Source organism: Pelophylax lessonae (assembly GCF_965119305.1).
Source record: "Pelophylax lessonae genome assembly, chromosome: 11".
Classification (NCBI taxonomy): domain Eukaryota; kingdom Metazoa; phylum Chordata; class Amphibia; order Anura; family Ranidae; genus Pelophylax; species Pelophylax lessonae.
The window spans coordinates 129,907,242-129,930,354 of NC_138778.1; the positions used below are offsets into that span (position 1 = coordinate 129,907,242).

At 45.4% G+C, this 23,113-nt stretch overlaps 1 protein-coding gene across 1 annotated transcript in view; it reads left to right on the top strand.

Annotated features, from left to right (window-relative positions):
* Positions 1–23,113, top strand: part of DHX8 (DEAH-box helicase 8) — a 182,970-nt gene that overhangs the window by 101,257 nt on the left and 58,600 nt on the right. The window contains exon 18 of the mRNA XM_082271508.1: positions 14,845–15,000. Within this exon, the coding sequence (XP_082127634.1) occupies positions 14,845–15,000 (156 nt within the window). The remainder of the gene's footprint in view (positions 1–14,844; positions 15,001–23,113) is intronic.

The following is a 23,113-nucleotide window of genomic DNA, read 5'->3' on the forward strand; positions in this document are numbered from 1 at the left end:
ATAACACTGGAGAATCTGTGATAACTGCGCATGCTGGATCACAGGGTCTGTCTGCCTTAGTGAGTAAAAGCCTCTCTTTCTGGGTCTTTAATGTTTTCCAGAAAAAAGTGGAAGGGGTGCAGCAGGGCCATGAACATCTGTTCCACCATCGGGTTTAGAAAATCCTAGCCTTGCTCCTGCTGTGCTATCATCCCCTGAAGGACCTGAAGCAACTGGCCAATCGGGCCATTACGCTTGTCGGGTATTGTTGCTACCTCTAATGCCTCTGTGTCTACCTATGTTACTAAGGATGACTTGGCATCTGCCTCAGTTAGCCTTGAAGGTAAAATAGCCAGGATGATTGCTTCTGTTTCATGTGGGGAGATAAAACAGGATAGATCCCCCTCTCCTGTGCCCGGGCTTAGCAAGGATCCACCAGAGTTTTTAGGCTCTCAGGGTCTTGCGGGAACCCCTGGTTCAGAGCCACAATGGGCAGAAGATGTACAGGAGGTAGCTGTTGATGGTTTGGAAGAGGGTCAGGCTGAGGAGTCCTCTTCAGAGTGTTCAGACTCTGAGGAACCATTTTCAGCATCTCACTCTGAGGTTACTGATTCAGTCCCTCACCGAAATGGTTTGGACTGGTTTTTAAATTGCCTCCTCTGGAAATGTCAGAAGCCTCCTTTTCTTCTTTGGGTTCTTTGCGACTCAGCAGAATTCCCAGGCTTTTCTTATACACCCCCTACTAGAAAAGCTGGGGTATGAGGATTGGGATCATCCTGACAGGTTATTCATGCCTCCAAAGAGATTCTCCTTGCTTTATCCTATGGTGGAGAAGTTCAAGAGGAAGTGGTGTATGCCTTCGGTATACGCTGCTATTTCTTCTGTAAACAAGAATTTAACCTGTCCAGTTGATAATGCCCAGGTTTTTAAGGATCCAGCAGATAAAAAGTTGGAATCCTTACTTAAAGCTTCCTTTGCTGTCGCTGGCTCTACTGTTCTACCAGCCAGAGGGGCTATAGGGGTTTGTCAATCCTTAAGGGATCGTTTTAAAAGGGTGACTAGAAGTCTGCCTATTCAGGGGGAATCTTCTGAAGAATTATCGGACTTCCCTCGCGCTTTGTGTTTTGTGGTTGATGCTCTTAACGATTCTATCCAACGGATTTCCCGAGTTGCTCTTCTCTCTTTTCATATGAGTACTATGGCTTAAGAATTGGTCAGCAGAGTTACCTTGTAGGAAACTGCTGACAGCTTTTCCTTTCCATGGGGAACGTCTTTGGTGAGGATCTGGATAAATACATCCAGAAGATTTCGGGTGGAAAAAGTGCATTGTTGCCAGTTTAAAAGAAGGATTAAACTTCCATCTTTTAAAACTCCAAGTGTTACGGTACCTCCTAACACATCAGCATCTAAGCAATCCTGATGGCCTCAGCCGTGAGGGTTTAGAAGACCTCAAAGTCAAGGTCAGAAAAAAACCCTGGGTTCAAAGACCTGTTAAACAAGGTTCCAAATCTGCCTTATGAAGGGGTGCCCCCACTCGTTCGGGTGGTGGGAAAGGCTCCTACAGTTCTCCCCAAGAAACTTACGGAGGAGTGGTGCAGGACAGGTGGGTCTTGTCCTTAGTGACACAGGGCTACATAATGGAGTTCAGAGTTTCCTCCTCCTCGGTTTCTAGGTTCAAATGTCCCTGTTTGCACAGTAAAAAGTCCTTGTTCCAGGCCCTGGAACATTTGTGGGTACAGGGTGTGATTGTGGAGGTTCCAACCAGCGAAAGGTTCACAGGTTTTTACTCGAATCTCTTTACAGTGCCAAAACCAAATTGCGAGGTAAGACCCATTCGAGATCTCAAAGCTCTTAACCAGTATCTGACCGTTTGGTCTTTTCGCATGTAACCAATCCGCTCTGTTAGCTTCTCTAGGAAGAGGAGATTTTGTGGTCTTTATAGCTATCAAGGATGCATACCTCCATGTACCAATTTTCAGGCTCCATCAGAAGTTTCTGCATTTTGCTGTAGGGCAGTCCTATTTTCAGTTTGTGGCTCTGCTGTTCGGTCTGGCCACAGCTCCCCGGGGGTTTACAAAAATCTTGGCCCAGGTGTTGGCTCTTCTAAGGTCTCAGGGCATCTCAGTAATGGGTTATCTAGAGGACCTGTCCAGTTCTTAGACAATCTGGGTTGGATTGTAAACTTAGAAAAGTCAGCCTTGAGGCCTGTTCAGATTCTGGCCTATTCGGGTCTAATTCTCGATACTGCTCAGGCAAAGATTTTTTTGCCATCAAAAAAGGTTCTGGCTAATAAAAGGGAAAAGAAGTCCCTCTATATGGCTGTGCATGAGACTGCTGGGCAAGATGGTGTCCTCATTCAAAGCATTTCCTTAACTGAATTCCAGTCCAGACTGTTCCAGAACAGTATTTTGTCCGCTTGGAACAAAAAACTCAGAGCTCTGGATTCCCCAATGTTTCTTTCCCCAAAGGGTAAGGCAGGATCTGACCTGGTGGCTGGTCCTCAGCAACTTAAGCAAGGGGAAATCTTTACTGCCTGTGACCTGGAAGGGAGGAACCACAGACGCCAGCCTTGTGGGCTGGGGAGCGGTCCTGGAAGGAATCTCTATCCGGGGAAGGTGGTCTCGGGTAGAAAAGGTTTTACTGATCCACATCTTGAAGGTCCGAGCAGCCCCGTTTGGCACTGGTTTCTTGGAAGGCCAGACTGTGGGGGTGTCCTGTCAGGATTTAGTTTGACAACACGACTCTGTTGGCTTATATCAACAATCAGGGGGGAACCAGAAGCCAATCAGTGCAGAAGGAGGTGAACCACATCCTGTCTTTGGCAGAGACATGTTCCATGTCTGTCAGCAGTTTAATTCTGGGGGTGGACAACTGGCAGGCAGACTTTCTAAGTCGCCAGCAGTTGTTTCCAGGGGAATGGTCCTTGCACCCCGAGGTCTTTCAGCTGATCTGCTAGAGTTGGGGTACTCCCGACGTAAATCTATTGGCGTCCAGGTTCAACAACAACATCAACATATTTGTTTCCAGGACCAGGGATCTGATTGCAATCGGAGCGGATGCCCTACTGATTCCTTGGTTTCGGTTCAACCTGATCTATGCGTGGCCTCGGGTTCAGCTTTTGCCATGTCTGTTGAGCAGAATTCAGGTGGAGGGGAAGCCGGTAATCTTAGTGGCTCCGGTTTTGGCCCAGGAGGCCTTGGTATGCGGAAATCGTAGAGGAGCCATAGTTGCTTCCATGTCGTCCGGACCTGCTCTCCCAAGGTCCCATATTCCACCCTACTTTATGATCTCTTAATCTTAAGAGATCGTGGATTTCTGGTCCGGCCTTGGCTACGTTGATAAATACCAGAAAACCTGTCCGATCCTACAGTTCTGGGTGTAAATCCAAGAGATGGCATCCTCCGAAGTATGTCATTGGAAGAATTTTTTTCTTTTCTTAAAATAGGAGTGGTCTTAAAGCTGAAATTAGGAACCATTAAGGGGCAGATCTCTGCCTTGTCTATTTTCTTTCAGCAACCGTTAGCTAGCAACACACTCTTTGGTGCAGGATTTTTTGCAAGGTCGGATTTGCACGGTTCTGCCAGTCAAGCCACCCCTATGTCCTTGGGACTTAAATCTTGTGCTCTCTGTGTTACAGAGGCAACCCTTTGAGCCTATCAGGCATATTCCCTTGGTTCTCTTGATGAGGTCTTTTTGGTTGCCATAACCTCGGCCAGAAGGGTGTCGAATTGGCGGCTCTTTCCTGCAAAGAACCATTTTTGATCCTTCATCAGGACAAGGTGTTCTTACACCCTCATCTGGCCTTTTTGCCTGAGGTAGTTTTCGGTTTTCATCTAAACCAAGATATTATTCTACCTTTTTTTTTTTTTTTTTTTTTTTTTTAGGTTCCTCAGACACTACAGGAAAAATTGTCATTCGCTTGATATAGTACGAGCAGTTAAGGTCTATTTAAAAATGTCCGCACTAATTTGTAGTACTGATGCCTTCCTAAGAGAGGCAGAGCAGCAACTAGTTCCACTAGTACCAGGAAGGTAAGGGCTTCATGGGCATTGCATCATCAGGTGTCTATGGCTCAGATTTGCAAAGCTGCTACCTGGTCTTCAGTTCTTACATTCACAAGATTTTACCAAGTGGATGCAAGAGCCCAAGAAGGGGCTCAATTTGGAAGTAGCCTGCTTCAGGCAGCAGTATAAGCTCTTTTTTGCTCAGTGGCAATTTTGGGGTTACTGTGTCCCCTCCCCTCAAGGGAATTGCTTTATTTTGTCCCGTGATGTAGGATGAAGAAAATAGGATTTTTCCTTCAACTTACTTGTAAAATACTTTTCTTGGAGTTTATCACAGGACACAGAGGTGTATTTTTTGCTAGTGTCTCAGGATGGACATTTTCTGCAGTTCTGCTGCTGGAAAGATTGACCTTTTATTTTGTTTTTCTTCTTTGTTTTTTTTCAGTCAAGACTTTCTTTAGCGTCGGTTCACACTACGGCGATCCGACTTAGGGGGCGACCTGTGAAGTCGCGTGCACCGCCACTTCGGCACGACTTGCATGGACTTCATGAAAAGAATGTCTATGCAAGTCGCTCCAGGTCGCCCCGAAGTAGTACAGGACCCTTTTTCTAAGTCGGAGCGACTTGTGTCGCTCCTATTAGAACCGGTCCTGTACTACACTATGGGACGCGACGGTGCGTGACTTGTCAGGCTGACCAAGTCGCCTGACAAGTCGTTCCAGTGTGAATGGAGACTTACACTGCTGTTGAATGTTTCCCTCCGATTGGCAGCTAGCCATCGTAGTCATCCTCAGCCTGGCATTTGGAGTGTCACATCCATACCTGACTGGACTGGACGTTGTGGGTGTAACCTAGAAGGGATGTTTTGTGCACTGGGTCCTGCATAGGGTGTTTTATAGACTAATCCTAGTTACAAATTATACTATATATATATATATATATATATATATATATATATATATATATATATATATATATATATATATATATATATATATATATACATTTTTTTTTTTTTTTTTTTCAATTTCCTTTTGGATTTACCTTCAACTATGTAGTGCAAAGGCCTGCCTGATTTTTTTTTTTTTTTTTTTTTTTTTTTTTTTTAGGTTTGACCTCCTATTATATGGTTTTGGTAAATCGAAAGAAAGATGTATACTGTGTAGCAGCAAGTTCTGGTAAAGGCTGCAGATTCCATATATTGTTTAACTCGCTGCATTAGCGGCTTTTGGGCTGAGTCGCTCAAATCCTTGACTGATGAGCTTTCCCCTGAGGAGTCGGATTGTACTGCTATTACTCCTAAATTAAGAGACTGATTTTACACTTAGTGTTGCAGTGTATAGCACTCTGAAACTAGAGGGTCCGCCTGTTGCTTGTGAGAGTACTGGTTCAGTCTTGGGTTGTTTCAAAAAACTCTTAAGGCTACAACGTCTTTCTCTTTGCACCCACTTTTTTTTTTCTTCTCTGTGGAGGTTGAAAGCACCCTGATAAGTTATATTCTTCCCACATTTCTATCCAGTCTGTTTCCACTTTGGATCCAGCCATGTCTTGCTTTTTGGGCAGCATCTTCTTGCTTTTTAGCCATTTACAGTGCTTTGAAAAAGTACTCATACCCCTTGAAATTTTCCACATTTTGTCATGTTACAACCAAAAATGTAAATGTATTTTATGTGATAGACCAACAGAAAATGGCACATAATTATGAAGTGGAAGAAAAATGATAAAAAGTTTTCACAATTTTTTACAAATCTGAAAAGTGTAGCGTGCATTTGTATTCAGCCCCCTTTACTCTGATACCCCAAACAAAAATCTAGTGGAACCAATTGCCTTTAGAAGTCCCCTAATTAGTAAATAGTCTGCCTGTGTGTAATTTTATTCTCAGTATAAATACAGCTGTTCTGCAAAGCCCTCGGAGGTTTGTTAGAGAACCTTAGTGAAAAAATACCATTGTGAAGGCTAAGGAACACACACCAGACAGGTTAGGGATAAAGTTGTGGAGAAGTTTAAAGCTGTGTTAGGTTATAACAGAAATCAGAAGGTTTCAACATTTCACGGAGCACTGTTTAATCCATCATCCGAAAATAGAAAGAGTATGGCACAACTGCAAACTGCAAACAACTGTTACTCCTGCTGCTCCAGTGTCATTTTGCAATTATTAGTGTGAGGAAAGGGATATGCAGTGTAGTTGGTACTAGATACCACTATAGTTAGATTCAATAATCTAGTTTTTGTAGGGAAAGTTTTAGTGTCAGGGTGACCGTAGTGTAGTTTAGGGTGAACTGACTCTGTGTGTGTGTGTGTGTGTGTGTGTGTGTGTGTGTGTGTGTGTGTGTGTGTATATATATATGTATGTATCTCAAAAAACACAATTTTGAAGCCCTAAAACCCAATAAATGCCCCTAAAAAGTGCTTGGGGTTCTGGGTCATGCCCCAGGGACTATTAATCAAACAAAAAAAAAAAAAGTTCTTAAAAATTGCGGTTTTTGATAGAGAGCCAATTATTGAAAAAAAAATTATTGAAGAAAAAATTAGATTTCTTTTGGATTTAGTGTCTGGGGGGTCTAAAAAGTGTACCTGTGAAGTTTCAGCTCTGTAGCATGTCAAGAACCAAAAAAAAAAAAAAAGATTTTTCTTAGAATTTCAGTAGCGCAGGGATGGTGTTAGCCTCCTTTCACACCTGGGAGTTTTTGTTTCAGGCGTTAATTGGGTGTTTTTAGGGCGTCTTTGGAGGCAGGCATGACATCTGAACTTCTGTATAGGGATATATATATATTTCTCTGTCGCTCATTGACAGACGTAGTCCTCGTTGATTAATAACAACTCGGGTTATACTGCCCTCTACAGGAGTAGGACTAGACAGGAAAGAAAACATTCTGGCCACACCTTAGGGGCAGTCCCAGAGGGTATATCCTCTCTCTCTCTGCTACAGAAAATCAGTTTTTTTCTGTCTAGTTAGGAGAGGGGCGCTGTGGTAGCGCGTGCAGGCCATAGCTCCGCGCTGGGTCGGCCGCGACATAGTCCCACTGGACGGGGATTGACCCTGCGAGTTAAACGTCTCGCCTGAACGCCAATGACCAACAGAGTCACGGCGTCCGTATTGGTCGACAGCCCCCCCCACCCCGGTGGAGAGGGGTTCTGTCAGGAGTAGGGCGCCCGCCTGGTTCCGGTATGGTGAGTAGTATGTTCCCCCTCCCCCCCCTGTCGGGTTTGTGGTGGACGCGGGCCCCTCTCTGGAATGGTAGGATGGGTCTCCCCTCTATTCTATAACAGGTCACAGATCCCCCAATTTGAGTGTGATTTTTTTTGTGAACAAAAGCCAGGACGCTTGGTTTGGGAGCGGACTATCTAAGGTTATTGCAAAACTGTAAGGGTGACTGAAGTCAGTGGCAGTACTTATACAGGCCGATGCCTAATGGAGAGGTGCCTGAGTCACTGCAGTCCAGATCGCTATTCCTCCAGCAAAGGGTCACTTCGGAAGGAGGGCTGCCTCCCGACGGCCCACGGACCGCATGCGGCCCGCCAGGGTCCTGTACCGCCAGCCAGGCTTATCACCATTCAGGGTGAAGGTTGTGGGGCCAAGATACTCCCGCAGGCCGAACATAGACATCCCGCAGGCCGCTGCCAGCGCTGCTATCCGATACAGGCCACCGCCATTGTCTTACAGTTCGCACGAGGCCGCCATATTGGCGTAGCCTCGTGTCTCCAGCATGGTGGCGGCCATGTTTGAGGTGACCAAACACCTCGAGGAGCTATGGGGAGGCGCCGGAAGACGTGTAAAGGGGCGGAGCCGCCTCCTTTTACCCGGCGTAGCCTCGTGTCTCCAGCATGGGGGCGGCCATGTTTGAGGTGACCAAACACCTCGAGGAGCTAAGGGGAGGCGCCGGAAGGCGTGCAAAGGGGCAGAGCCGCCTCCTTTTACCCGGGAAAGCCAGCCAAAGACTTCCTGTCTGTAATAGACAGTGCTGGAACAGGTTGTATTGAAACTTCTGAGCATCAAGTGGTGAGCCTTGGGGTCTCTCTCTCTCTCTCTCGCTCTGTAGGGGTCCCTAAGCAGGTAACACTGAGGGGCGCTGTGGCGCTGGGGGTCTAGAAAAAAAAAAAGTTATTTTTTTTTTTGGCAAATTAATTTTTTCCGGCAAGTGTCTGGAATAATCATGGACCCTGCCACACAGGTACCCCCACCTGTTTCCCTCGAGGTGTCCGCAGGACCCTCCAGTTCACAGAGTATGGATGCATTCACAGCAGTTTTGGAGTCTTTGGTGTCTCGGGTGGAGACGGCCTGTCAGGGACGGGGGTCAAGAAAGCGACCCCCGCCTACCCCTATGTCATCTGATACTTCAGATTCTGAGATGGTCATTGCAGCTGCAGGTCCCTCTGCAGGGGCTGTTATCTCAGGTAAAGTTCCCTCAGACAGTGAGGAGGACGTTCCTGCCTCCGCCATAGCACAAGAAGAAGCAGAAGTCCGGGAAACCTTAAGACTTGAGGTTTTACCGGCAGTGGCAACTGAGATGGAAATTCCCCTTGGTAGTACTAGTAAACCTACCAAGACGGCGAAGGTTTTTCCCTTACCCAAATGTTTTGGTAATAAAATTAAAGAGGAATGGGATCATTCAAAACATACCTTTGCTGTTTCCAAGCGCATTGTTAGACGCTATCCGTTTGAGGAATCCCTCATTAAGAAATGGACGGTACCACCAGTGGTGGATCCACCTATTTCCAGACTGAATAAAGCCACTGTTATCCCGTTGGAGGACGCTCCGTCCTTTAAGGATCCGGTGGATCGGAAGATGGAAGCGGAGTCCCGCACTATTTTTTCCCTGATAGGGTCAGCCTTTAGGTAGAAAAGACAAAAAAGAAAAAGAGGGGCGCACCGACCTAGTGCATTACCATAAAAAACATTTATTAAAATATTAAAAAGTGTACAAAGTACTCACAAGAATGGTGTGGTACAACACACATCAAGAATAGCATATACAGTCTCCAAGGTAGCCAGGTCCCAATTGTGACGAATGAGCATGCAGATAGTCGCATGGGGCTGCTGTGGCTAGGCTGACACGTTTCAGGGGCGAGCCCTCTTCCTCAGAGCCAGAAAAAATGCTGCATTTGTCACAATTGGGACCTGGCTACCTTGGAGACTGTATATGTGTAGCCTGGGTGACGTTTTTGGTGGTGGGAGCCCCTCCTCATTCCCTGGTGCTGAATCCTTAAACCTTTCACTTACTGATCACCGCACGTGCAGTGCAGATTCTCCTGGTGGCTGTGGAGCACATCTCCCCACCTGATCCCCTCTCTGAGGCTACAGGGGCCCTCTGGGATCCATCGATGCACTGATGGCGGTCCTGGAGGCCTTTGTGTCCTGGGTGTAGGTGGCTTTTGGGCGACAGGCTAGCAAAAAGCGCCCGACCTCATCTTTCGCCGCTGCGGATGTGGGTCACCCTGCTGGGTCTGCAACCACGTGCCCGGAATCCTCAGATATTGAGGATTACTCTTCCACATCTGCAACCGCGCACGAAAACTCGCTGGTGGACGCACTGATTTGTATCCATGCGTGAGAAATTCAGGATGGAGGCACAGGTTCCCTTCGGCACTCGCAAGCCATCCAGAGCGGCAAAGGTGTTCCCTTTCCCCGCCTATTTTGACAGAATTGTCGCAAAAGAGTGGGGATGACCAAAATGTTCCCTTGGGGTCCCTAAAGTGAGTTGCTAGGCGATACCCCTCTGAGGAGTCCCTTAATAAGAAGTTGACTGTTCCACCATTGGTGGACCCTCCAGTTTCCAGATTGGACAAGGCAACCATGATCCTGGTTGAAGAGTCCCCGGCCTTTAAGGACCACGGCTGACAGGAAGGCGGAGGCTGTGGCCCGCAATATGTACACTCTGGCTGGTTCGACATTGAAGCCGGTATTCACCATTTTCCTGGTGTCGCAAACTCTGAGTGGGCTAAGCTTTTACGCCGTGACCTGGAGGGAGAACAGCTTCCCCCCTGCCTTTGCTGAGCTGAAAAAAAAAAAACCTTGACTGATATTCCTTTTCAAGGAGATGGCGCTACCCTGGACAACATCATTAAAGGTCTCACGGGGGGGGGGGGGAAGAGTACCTTTCTTCCACAGGCTACTAAGGTCAAGATTGACCTTGAAATAGATGTGGGCCCTCCTTGGTTCATAAGACTTTTTTTTATCACTCAGGGTCGACTGACAAGGGAGCAAAGCCTTTCAGGGCCGCCTCTGGAGGATCCGAACTAACCTGGTCTGGCAACCCGAGATCGGGCTTCTCCAGACCCACGGATAAGGCCCCTTCAGGATGAAGGTGTGCCCTCATCCCTATCTGGGGTGGGTGGACATCTTCGCTGGTTCTCGGACCCGTGGACTTTACTGGTACAACACAAGTGGGTCCATGAAGTCATGCGGTTCAGCTACAAGATTGAGTTTCGTTCTTGCCCTCCAGAAATGTTCTTTCCTTTCAACATGCAACTTTCCCCAGTTCAATTGCAGGCTCTTTGGGGGAGGACCTTTTTACTTCAAAGGGTGATTGTCCCGGTTACGACTTCAGGACATTTTCAGGGGTTTTACTCAAACCTGTTTATAGTCCCCAGAAAAGAAGGCAGAGCGTGTCCAATCTTCAAGGCGCTGAACTGCTTTTTGCGGATGCAGAAGTTCAGGATGGAGTCCATTTGCACGGTGGTGGCTTCCCTGCATCAGGGGGATTTTCTTGCCTCCATCGACATCAAAGCTGCTTACCTTCACATTCCAATGTGTGTTGGTCACCAGCGCTTCCCCTTTTTGCCGTGGGAGAGGAGCATTCTCAGTTTGTGGTGTTACTCTTTGGTCTCGCCTCCGCTCCTCGGGTCTTCACAAAAGTGTTAGCCCCAGTACTAGCATTGTTACGCCAGCAGGGGATCACGGTCCTGGGCTACTTGGTCGACCTCCTCCTGCGAGCAGAGTCCCCTACTGCGCTGATGGAAAACCTGGAGATCACCATATGAACCCTGAAGGAGTTTGGCTTGCATCTGAATCTTCACGGCCCTGGTTCGTTCCACGAAGCTAGACTATCGGGGACTAACTCTGAACGCCTTAGCCTGAGTACTTCTTCCTTCGGACAAACTGGAAACTGCAAGCTACAGTTCGTCTCCTGCTGTCCAGTAGATGGTCTACCCTCCAGACTTGTATGTGGGTGCGATGCCTGATGAGTCGACTTTCGAGACGTTCCTGTTTGCACAGTTCCATATGCAGTCCCTGCAAAGGGAGATTCTCATCAAATGGGACAAGAGCCAGGGTACAAAAGCATCCTTGATTGGTGACTTCATACTCCAGCAGGACAAATCCTTCCTCCCCTTGTATTGGACAGTGGTCACCACAAATGCCAGCCTGTCCAGGTGGGGAGGCGTTCTCGACAAAAGTTCTGCTCAGGGGGTCTGGACCTTGGTGGGGGACTCCAGACGTGGATCTATTCGTGTCTCGTCTCAACAAAAAGGTGGAAAGGTTTGTGGCCAGGGCTCGAGATCCTCTTGCAGGCGCCACGGACGCGTTGGTGGTGCCTTGGCACGAGTATCAGCTGATTTATGCCTTTCCCCTGATTCAACTGTTGTCCAGGTTCCTCCACAGCTTGGCGTTGGAACAGGTACAAGTGATTCTGGTGGCCCCAGACTGGCCTTGTCGGTCTTGGTACGCAGACCTTGTAAAGATGGTCGTTGAGCCTCACTGGCAGCTACCTCTGAGAGATCTGCTGTTTCAAGGGGCGATCTTCCACCCTGCTTTAGGGTCTCTGGCTTTAACGGCTTGGCGGTTGAAGGCCAGGTGTTGAGAGACAGAGGTCTTTCTGATGCTGTTATTCCTACCTTGCTGAGAGCTTGGAAGGCTACCTCCCAGGAAGATTTATCATCGTACCTGGAAGGCATGCATTGCCTGGTGTGAGTCGCAAGGGTGGCATCCTCGCTCCTTTTCGGTGGTGAGGGTCCTAGCTTTCTTGCAGAAAGGTGTGGAACGGCGTTTGGCACGATTAAAGGTCAGGTGTCGGCCTTGGCCATTTTGTTCCAGCGTCCCTTGGCGACTAATTCCCTGATTCGCACCTTTATTCAAGGGGTGCATCATCTGGCTCCCCCATGGAGGACCCCTTTGCCTCTGTGGAATTTGAATATGTTTTTTTCCCTTTTGCAACGACCTCCCTTTGAAAATATCTGAGAAATATCTCTGCCTGTGTTGTCCCAGAAAGTTGCTTTTCCGGTGGCTATCACCTCTGCTCGCAGAGTGTCTGAATTGGCGGCTTTGTCCTGCAGTTCGCCTTATCTGGTCGTTCACAGGGATAAGGTTGTTCTGCGACCCAACCAGTCTTTTCTTCCTAAGGTGGTGTCTGCTTTCCACCTCAATGAAGATATTGTTTTGCCTTTGCTTTGTGCGAAGCCCAAGCATCCCAAGGAATTTGCCTTGCATTCGTTGGATGTAGTTCGGGCGATCAGGGTTTTCCTGTCGGCCACGGAATCCTTTAGGAAGTCTGATTCCCGGTTTGTCCTTCCTGAGGGACCTCGGAAGGGTTCGGCTGCGGCCGCTGCAACCATTTCTAAATGGATCAGGCCGACTATTGTTCAGGCCTATTCACTAAGGGGCCAGGTGCCTCCTTTCCCTGTGAGGGCACATTCTACTAGAGGGGTGAGTGCCTCTTGGGCTTTTCGCCATCAGGCCTCTGTGGCTCAGGTGTGCAAAGCGGCGACCTGGTAGTCTGTGCACACTTTTACAAAATTCTACAAGATTGACGTGATGGCATCCTCGGATGCTTCCTTTGGCCGCAAAGTTTTGAGCACTGCGGTTTGTTGGAGACATGTTGTTTTTTTTCTCTCTGCATTTTTGTTCTGGGGTTAGCTCCTGTTTTGTTGAGCTTCTGTTGCCCTAGTTTGGTTCTGGCCTTGTTGACACATTACCGTTTTGTTGCTTGCGTCTCTTCCCACCCCTCACACCTGCACTGCTTTGGAACATCCCAATAGTGATGAAGCTTGGAAGGGCTGCGTCTGTCGGAGGACGTAAGAGAAAATATAATTTTTGTAAGAACTTACCGGAAAATTCTTTTTTCTCTCTGTCCTCTGACAGATGCAGCCCACACCCCTCTATTTTGGGGTTGGTTGTCTTCCTGAACTGCTTGCTATGAAACTGATTAGTAAGCTCAATGTGTCTAGGGGTAATGTCTGGAGGGACAGCCCCTAAAGGTGTCTAGTGAAAGTTTTTTTGATGAAGTTTCACTGCCTAGCCTGCTCCTGCAGAGGGCGCCATTAGCCAATAGTGATGAAACTTGGAAGGGCTGCGTCGGTCAGAGGACTCGGAGAAAATAATTTTCTGGTAAGTTCTTACAAAAATTCTACTATTTTTGTTAGTTTAAGAAAGTGTTATAGCTTCTGACAAAGTATTTTGTTAGTGTGCATGCCTTCCTGCCCTGTGATGCCAGCAACTCCCATTTTTTGTATGAACATAACAGGAAGTGAAGGAAAATCACCCCAAGGTGGTCACAGAAATATAAACCTAAAACAGAAATGTGTATATGCATAACAAACCTCTCACAAGAATGTACATATCACCTCTGCTTTGGGGCTGATTAAAACTAATACTAGCACCCAAAATATTTTTTCACCTCAGAATTCACTGTCCAAAGCATGTGTAGGCTTTCAAATGATTTCATAGAACATAAAACCATAAGCCAGGGCTTGACAAATTTGCTTAGAATCTAGGAGCCAGTTTTTTAAATCGGCTGCCCAGCACCCAGAACTGCATATCCTGGGCATCGGACAAAAAATTGCTCACACCAGGTGCCAAGCAAAAAAAACGAAAATTAAAAATGTTTGCTTGTGTTAAGATTTTTCAAATAAGTAATGTTTCTCCTTCACTGATGTCCGTTGATGAGGCTGTGCTGATGGGCACTGATGGGCAAGTGGCACTCCCTGCCCACTCAGCAGTGGTAAGGAAAGGGTAATTGATGAAGCCTGCAACCTCAACCACATCTGTCAAACTTGGAGGATGTTGGAGGTGGGTGGGCAATGAGAGCAAGCCACGCTCCTCACAGCACCGCCCACCAGAGGAGGGCACTGGTTTTGCACAAAGAAGCGGGTATCCCACTCCAGCAAGGTCACAAAGCTGTAGCCTAAAATAGCCAGCCTGACCTTAGTCTGCCCACCCTCTGGGGGGCAACATGGGAGGAATCCAGACCACTGCTGTGGTGTAGCCCAGGCAATTTTCATTTGTCATTGCAACCTGGCATCTGGGTTTTGTCGAGCCCTGCAGTAAGCACTCTCATATAGTGAGTCACTTCATAAATAAGGGCATGTTCCTACTGCAGCATAAATCGTTTGGATTTCTGCAGATGGATGTGCACAGTAGCGGCCGCTGAGCCTTTACGAAGCAGTAACAAGCTGTCCATGGCCACAGCTGTCCACTAATGTTTGGATGGAAATGCACTGCTGATTACCCGTGGTTGATAAACGATTGTAAAGATGATCGCTTCTGGACTCAAGCTATTTGTACAGGCCCAGCAACCACAACTGTCCACTTCCAACTGTACATCCAACCACAGGAATCCACCAAATTCTTTCCGCACTTAGAACATTTTGCAATGTGAATGAGACTACTGTTTTTTTAAGATCTGCCCAATCAAATTGATGATAGATTTTTGGCATCCACAATGCTGTCCTCTCAGAAGGTAAAGACCATTCGAAAAAACAGCTAGAGTTATAACTTAATTTAAAAAAATGGTCTGGAAATTAACTCCACTTTATTAAAAAAAAAAAAAAAAAAAATTGCTGTAGTTAAGTTTTTTAGTTGCATTACATTGTTTTTTGAGAACTGATCAGAAACCAAATTGTTTAAAGGACCCTAATTTTCTTACAGGCACAAGCCAAACAACGTGCAGGCAGGGCAGGAAGAACAGGCCCTGGAAAGTGCTACAGACTTTACACTGAGCGAGCCTATCGTGATGAAATGCTTACTACCAATGTACCTGAGATCCAGAGAACAAATTTGGCCAGCACTGTGTTATCACTTAAGGTAAGATTTTGTAATCTGTGTATGCATAATTTTATGTGAGCATGCTTATGTAGTATTACAGCCCTAAATGTATTATTGCCACATGTCCACTTGGCTCCATTTATAATTGAGAGCGGAAGCCACTAAACCCTCTACATCATGACATCCTTTTGGGTTTTGTTCATAAAATGCAGAGGCACTGCGGAGACTGCAGCGTCCTTCAGTGTTCTCCACATTATGCCACAGAAAATGCTGAGTGATAGGGGAAGAGCCGGGTCACGTGACCTGTTTTGTGTACGACCTGTATTACTCTGCTACATGTGCCTGTCTTTAGAAATGGCCATGACATTATAAATATTATTCACAAAAATTCAATAAGTTCTTCATCCACAAAGACTTTCACACATTTTTCTATGAGTTCAACAAGAAAAATGTGTAAATCCTGGGTGAAAGTGTTGTGAAAACCATTTTTGAAATAGACTCCAAGTCCAAATAGTGAAATATTTTTAGGGCTTGTGTCAATAGGAAAATACATTGTTTTTTCAGGTACATTCAGCCTGTGGTTGAATCGTTTTGGGATACTTCTGAAATCAGAGTTAATTGACATGAATGGTTATATGCATTTTTTGTGGCTTTGGCTTGTCCTGCACTGCTGTATAAAGGGCACTGGGATACTATCCTCTGTCTCTGCACCACAAAGACTTGTACTCTGGTTTCCCTGCCACGGTCGCACATTATTGTGCGTTTGTGTAGCTCTGGTGTATTCCACAGTTCTGTACATGGCTGGGTTTTTCACAGCTGGGGTCAGCGAAAAGGAATTCCTCCCAGTTTGAGACATAATTTACTGCACCTTGAGCCAGTATGAGTGTATTTTTGGGCATTCCCATAAGATGTGGCATAATGAACCGATCTCTCCGCAGTGCCTCCAGCATAAAGGAGATCCGTGAGCGGCAAACCTGGAGATATGTTGTGGGGTTAGATACCACCTCAGGTTAATTTTTTTTGTCATTTCCCATAAGTTCACACACTGAGTAGCTTCGAACGAGCAGGATATTGCCCGCTGCCAGGCAAATATTGGGAATTCTTTCCCAAAGTCCCTTTCCATTGGGAGTATGGAGTGGATTTATGAAAAGTTCCCTTGTCTAATGCATTATAAAAAATGGAGATCCCTTTCAGTGGGGTTTTATTGGCAGTGAGATACTGGGCTATGTGCCAAGGCAATTTGAGGGAGGGGGATTTATTATGTTGCAGAAAGTGGTGGATCCGTAAGTATCTATAAGGTACTCGCGCGTCTTTGTCATATTCGATTTGCAGGGACCGAAAAGTTTTAATCGCAGGTCCTACCATGAGGTCATCGATCTGTGTGATCCCCAGATCTATCCAGTGGGTCACATCCAAGTTAGGAATAATGGAGGCCAGGCTTGTTAGGGGCATTGGGATGGAGGCCAGGCTTGTTGGGGGCATTGGGATGGAGGTGCGCGGTGAATCGCCCAGAGGGGATTGTAGAAGTCTCCTCCAATAAGATACAGCGGCAGATAGGGTTGGGGAAAGGGACGTGGTGGGTTTGTTCTTGTAGCAGGATGCGAGTAGTAAACCATGAAGGCCCCCCCCAGCACCTGAGAGCTCTCCATTTCCACCCATAAAGGTGCATCTTCACTGCGGAACCAACCAAACTTAATGTCCTTGTGTCCAATGCTTTTGCTTGGTTGAAACTGTATTGTATGGATATTCTGTTTTTATAAAAATACGTTTTTGTGTAATAAACTTTGGTTTTAATATATTATATGTGATTATACCTTTTATGGCCCCTTTTGCGAGCTCACTATGCACTTGTTTGGGTCCACCTTGACCTGGATTTCTAGTCCAATGGGTCTAGAAGAGTGGTATATCCCACATGGCTGCAGTGTGAGGTTGTTGTTCTTTCATACAAGTATTTCTGAATGATTGTAGAATGAGCCTATTCGAAGGACATCCAGAGTTTCTACACAATAACATTTCAGGAGGCCAGCTTCTAGATTTTTGATTTTTTTATTATAACGGTTTTCACATCTCGTTCACAACTGACAATTAGGTCTTCCAACACACTACAGACAGGATTAATTATGGAAATACAGATTCCCAGGCTCCTCTTAAACAAAAAGAACTAAGCAGGATACCTTAATTGTATGATACAGGACACAGACTGAGTATTCATAGATCTCAAGTTAAAGGCTGGTACCGTCAGGTGATTGGACACTAGCAAAGCTTTTGAGGACATCTCACCTGTACTCCTGCCCCATGCTGTGAGTCCTCAGTTTTTTTGATTCTGTCCTAAGGTGATGGACCTCCTTTCTTCTCTTATGGAGGACCACGTTTAGCCGAACTAGTTTTATTATTTTATCTTCAGATTCTTTCATTAACTCTTCAATCAATCCCTTCACTGTCTCTTAATACCACAAAAGAAGCAGTGCAACCTCTGTAATTCCTCAAGCCTTTTCGCCACAAGATCTTTGTTACAAGACAGTCTACTTCTCCTGGATACGCTTATCATTTATTCTGCACCCTACTATTGATTACCCGAGAGAGAGAGATACCCTCACCTATAGCTATGGCAAAAACCAGGTGACCAGGAGCAACAGCAAAAACTCAAGCAAACATTCTCTCTGCTAAAGGCCCTCACAACACTCCACTTCAGAGTGAGATTCTTCTCTTGCACTAAAACAGGACCTGATTTTAACACCGGTCTCTGCATCTGAATATTTCAGGCATGCACCAAGTGGTTTACTTGACCCAGGCAGATTTTTCTGCAACTATGTCACAATTTCTAGATTAAATTAATAGATTTAATGCAGACCTATTTCTCCAGGGCTCCAAATTGCCAGGGCCTTTCTTCAGCTCTTCATTCTCTACCCGAGTTGGATCCTTGTATGTCCAGGCTAGAAGAGGTGGATATAGAAGGGAATGAAGATGACTTGGAGGCGGTGTTAGAGGAGGCTATGGCTGCACCTTCTCAGCATACTCCTTTTGGGTAGAAAAATCTAAAAAGACATGTCCCTATTCACAAACAGGGTGGACAATCTGACAATTGAGTTAATCTAGAAAAGTGGTCTGTTCTGGTAACTGATCTTGCCATCTCAGTCTTAAACCAACCTCTCACTGTACCTGTTAAAGATGTTTCTGCATCTATGAGGTTAGAGACACTCTTGAAGGCTTTCTTTACACTTTCAGGCCTTGTTCTGCAGCTAGCTATTGCTGCAATTTCTGTTTGCCAAATTGGAGCTAACTGGACTAGGGAAATGAACAGCCAAACATGATCCTGTATTCCAGGACCGTGCCTTAATTGAGCATTTACAGGAATTGCCCTCTGTTTTGCTCTTTTGTGTAGATGCGTTAAAACAAGTAATTAAACACATTTCTTGAATGGCTCTAATCTCCATTCACATGCGCAGATGTTGTGGCTCAAAGCCTGGACAGCTGAAACTGCCTGTAAAAGAAACCTCACACATATGCCCTTAAAAAAACATATTTTTAGGGGGGGGGCACCTGACAAATTTGTGTCACAGGAGAGAAGGTTTCATTTTCACAGCGGAAGACTCAACACCACCCCCAGGAGCCTTTACCTCTTCAAAATGCAGAGTACCTAATCGCTCTACCCAAGCTCTAACTTCAAAAGGTAAGTTCAGACATTCCTTTTGGCGTAAGGTAAAGCCCACTATTTTCCCAATAAAAGCTGCCCTCACTCCTATGAACACTGGGGGTGTGCCCTATTCTTCCCCTATAATCCCTCAAATACCTTCAAGTTCCAAAATGTTGCAACAAATCCTCAGGGTCGGTTATGGAATCTCTGAGAGGGGGGTTACCTGGCATCTGTAGACATCCATGGTGCCTATTTGCATATTCCCATTTATCTATCTCAACAGCGTTTTCTACTCTTTGCAAGAGCAGATGGTAATTTTCAGGTTGTCGCACTGCCTTTTGGCCTATCCATTGTTCCCACGGTATTCTCAAAGGTCCTAGCATCTCTTCGTGCCCTTCTCAGAAGTCAGAGCATCTAGGTCACAGGTTATCTGGACCCCCTTTTCCTGAAGGACTTCCATCCCTTCCGGTTTTGCCAAGGCGGTGGTTTTTTGGAACCTGGAACATGCAACCTTAATCTTACGGAGCCAGACACCTTCTGCAGCAGGGAGGACAGAGCACACTCCTCAGCAGGTATGCGTCCATCCATACTACTGATGGGGCAGTTGGGGGTGGGGCCAAAGCATGGGCAGGAAAGCTTTCAAGGAACATGTGTTGGATGTTTGCTTGAAGCTGACCCATGTTGGATGCTGGACCATCCTGTCCTGCAGAGCCTGCGAGCCAGGACTGTTCCAAGGTAAGCAGAGCCTGCTAAAGCCCTCTGTACATACCAAACCACTATGCACATAATGCTAATTAGTGGTAGCAGCGATTTTGGTTAAGACCAGCAGCACGCATTCCCTCCCTGAGGATGTGCTACCTATGAGGGCAAATGGCAGCCAGCTGGGCCAAAAATCATTGCCAAAAGTGCATAAGCAAACCTGTGGCAAAAGAATCCCTGGGAGTCCTAAAAGGATTAGCCTCCTCTGTAAAAGAGGTCAGACACCTTCCTCTCCCTTCAGTCTTGGTGCAATTATGTCTTTGTGCTTGATTTTGGTATGGATCCTGCAACATATTATTGACTGGATCCTGGACTAGTCCTCTATGCAAGGGCTGCATAGACAAACCTGTGCCTAATGACTGCTCGCTATCATGGTCAGCTGGTGTACTTCTGACTGCTCTGGCCACATTTTCATGCTCAGGATGTCAGCAGATTTAATTTACTACCAGGCCAGACCAGGTTAAGGCGGGCCATGCATGTTAAATTATCTTGTACACTTTTCCTTTGGATTTACCAAAGACCGTGTGATATGAAGTCAAAACTAAACCACACTTTCGATTGTAGCAAATTAGGCGGGCCTTGCGCTACATGGTTGCAGGTGAATCTAGGGAAAGGTTTACACAAAGTTGTAAGAAGATTGTATAATGTATGGCCAGCCTAAGATCTCAGGAATTGAGAGACTTTGGGTGCTTCTTATCTGAGTAAGATATTCAGGTTTACTTCAGTGTACTTTTCTCTATGGGTGACTCATTCCAACTAAACAATTAGCCATGGTCAGGGAAGAGTGGAAGCTGTACCTATCATGGGTTACTAGTATCCACTATACACACACCACTTGGTGCACTCGCCTTCACACTTTTTTACCTGAAGTCCCCCCAGTACTTCCACTGGATAGATATATAATGCATTGGTAGCCACAGAGCAAGTTTTTACCTAATGGGCCATACACACTATAAGATTTTCTGAAGACTTTTTTTCCTTTAGATTTACCAAAACCATATAATATGAGGTCAAACCTAAACACTTTCAATTTGTATGCAATCTGGCAGGCCCTTGCACTTAATAGAAAAGGTAAATCTGAAGGAAAAAGTCTTCAGAAAATCTTAGTGTGTATGGCCTTTAGTCCTGGATTCCGCTATCTGCTCAATGGCATAAACATCAATTGCGTATGCATTGCAGATCAGGGGGTTTCGCTTAGTTGAATGCACCCTGACTGTCCTCAGGGTTCTGCAGTATGCTAGTAGGTTATGTCCATCTTGAACATACACATGAAGTGGATATATTGGGGGCAGGATCTCTGCTGGCTGTAGTTCAACTAGATTTCCTTTGTTTACAAATTAGTGTTTCATGTGAAATTAGCTATCTGTAACTGCATTTCATAAACTATTGCTCCATCTATGCTGTGTTTCTAATAAGCTGCCTTTTAGAAGCTGTTTTTTTTCCAGAAGTTTCGGTGTGATGGTGCGCTATACAGAACACTTTATCCTTTTGTGTTTTAATGACATGGGGGTTCAGTTGTTTCTACTCCATCCCTTTGAATATATTCAGATGGTAATTACACATGGAGGGCCCAAGAGTTTTGGCTGCTGAGATTTCGCTGATGGTTCTGCAGTATGCTATGTCTCAATATGTTTTGTCTACATTTTATGATATTGTTTGGACTTTGGACATTAACATGGACATAAAGTAGACTATTAGGTACTTGGACATCTAGTTGTGAATGTTCAACGAAGTTCTCTTTGTCGCAGATCAAGGCTTTTGCCAATTATCTGTGACTGTTTGTTTTTATTTGATACTACCGATAGTCTACTTTGTGCATGGGCCTCAGCCGTATATGGGCAATGATTTGGGAAGCTTTTATTATACGCATACTGCTTTAACTCTGACTATATGCAGTTGGCAATAGGGTTGCCTTTATACATAGACAACGTGTATGCCTGGTTTGGGGATCAGACCCCTGGGCAGGAGCCTGACTAGGGTACCTTTTTTTTTTTTTTTTTTTCACAACCGATTACTTTATATATTGGTGGTCTTTCTGCATACCTTCTCCAGGAAATGGGCTTTGCTGCAGCAGGTTCTACATGATTAGGCACTAGTCAGTTCTTTATACATGTATGTCTTCGAATATACTCCAGTTGTATCGGTCCTTGTATATGGATTGCTCCTGAGGCTTCATGCAACAATCATATCCCACACATTCAGGCATTACCAGACACAATCCCTGGACCGGACACTGGTGGCTTTTAGGACATGATTCCAGTCCTCTAGCTTCAGGGGACTATGGTATATCACTTATCTCCTCCAAAAGCATTTGGGTTTTATACAGACATCCCTACAGTAGAGATGGTCTTCAGGTTATGGCGCTATATAGGAGGGTGTGCCTACACTAAGTATGTGGGGGTCACTACATTGTATCATAGTGTCTGTTCTATACAATAGAATTTCTCTTTTGTTCGACGACACAGTGCTCCATAGATCATAACTACTATATAACTAGATCACCTCAGGATGGCCCCTTCTGCAGGTATAGCTATGTAAAACGCTAAAAATGAGGGTCTCTACTGTGTAAAATTCAATAATACACTGCCCTAACTCGATGGGATTTGTTTGGCTTTAGGAACCCTTTTGTTGCACTTGTGTGACCTAAAAGTTGCGCAATTTTGACTGGACTGAAGCAATAGCTGTGTAATCGTGAGGTCTATAGACTTCAAAACGCATCAAAGTTGGACCAAAGTAGTGCAGGGACTACTATGAAGTTGCTGCGACTTGAAGTCGGAGAGATATGAATGGTACTCATTGGAAATAGAGTAGGACTTGTCACACAAGTGTGAAAGGGGCCTTATGATTCACTTCTGCTTAAGGGCCATATAAAAAGATACATATTGACTATATTTGAATATAGTGCCATAACAACCCAAGCCAGATATAAGGTCCGAGTGATAGCAAATAATGATAGGCTGAAACACCCATAAACACTGCACGTAAAATGTGCTGCAGATTATCATGTGAATCACCTGGCTGCCTCTGCAGCCCTGGCCTAGGATAATGGGATTTTTGTAATTACCGTGAAATCCATTTCTCTGAGTTCGACGGACACAGCACCCACCCCTCTAAGGAGTTTTGATACTTCTAATACTTCTTGCTACTAAACTGATTACCTAGAGCGGAGAGGAGGGTTCTATACCAGATGAGAATGGCCCATGGGTGCAGCCAGGTGTTTTTTTGTTCTGCCTAGTCCTACTTCTGGAGGAGGCAATATAACCCAGTAGTTATGGAGCAGTAGTTATGGAGCATTGTGTCTGTTGTACTCCGAGAAATGGATTTTACAGTAAGTACAAAAATCCCATATTTTTTTTTTTTTTCTTTTATTCAGCCTTTTCAGTCGTCTTTTTTTTTTTTTTTTTTTTTTTTTTTTTGTGATTTAAATAGCACCAAAAGAAGCCCTAGTTGTGTGAACAAAATGATAAAAATTTAGTTTGGGTACAGTGTTGCTTGACCAAGCAATTGTAATTCAAAATACAAAATCGCTGAAAGCTGAAAATTGTCCTGAGTGATCAATGTTGTTGTTTTTTTTTTTTCCTGTTGTGGGCTTCCTTACATAGAGGGGATCATTTTAGGATTTCCAAATTTCTGGTACCCTAGTAGATCGGTAGATACATTTTAATTCCGGTAATGCTTCCATGCGACTAATTTTTCCAATTGTGCCTCTAAATTACAGGATTACAAGGTTGGGAATGTAACTTTCCCAAACTATATTTC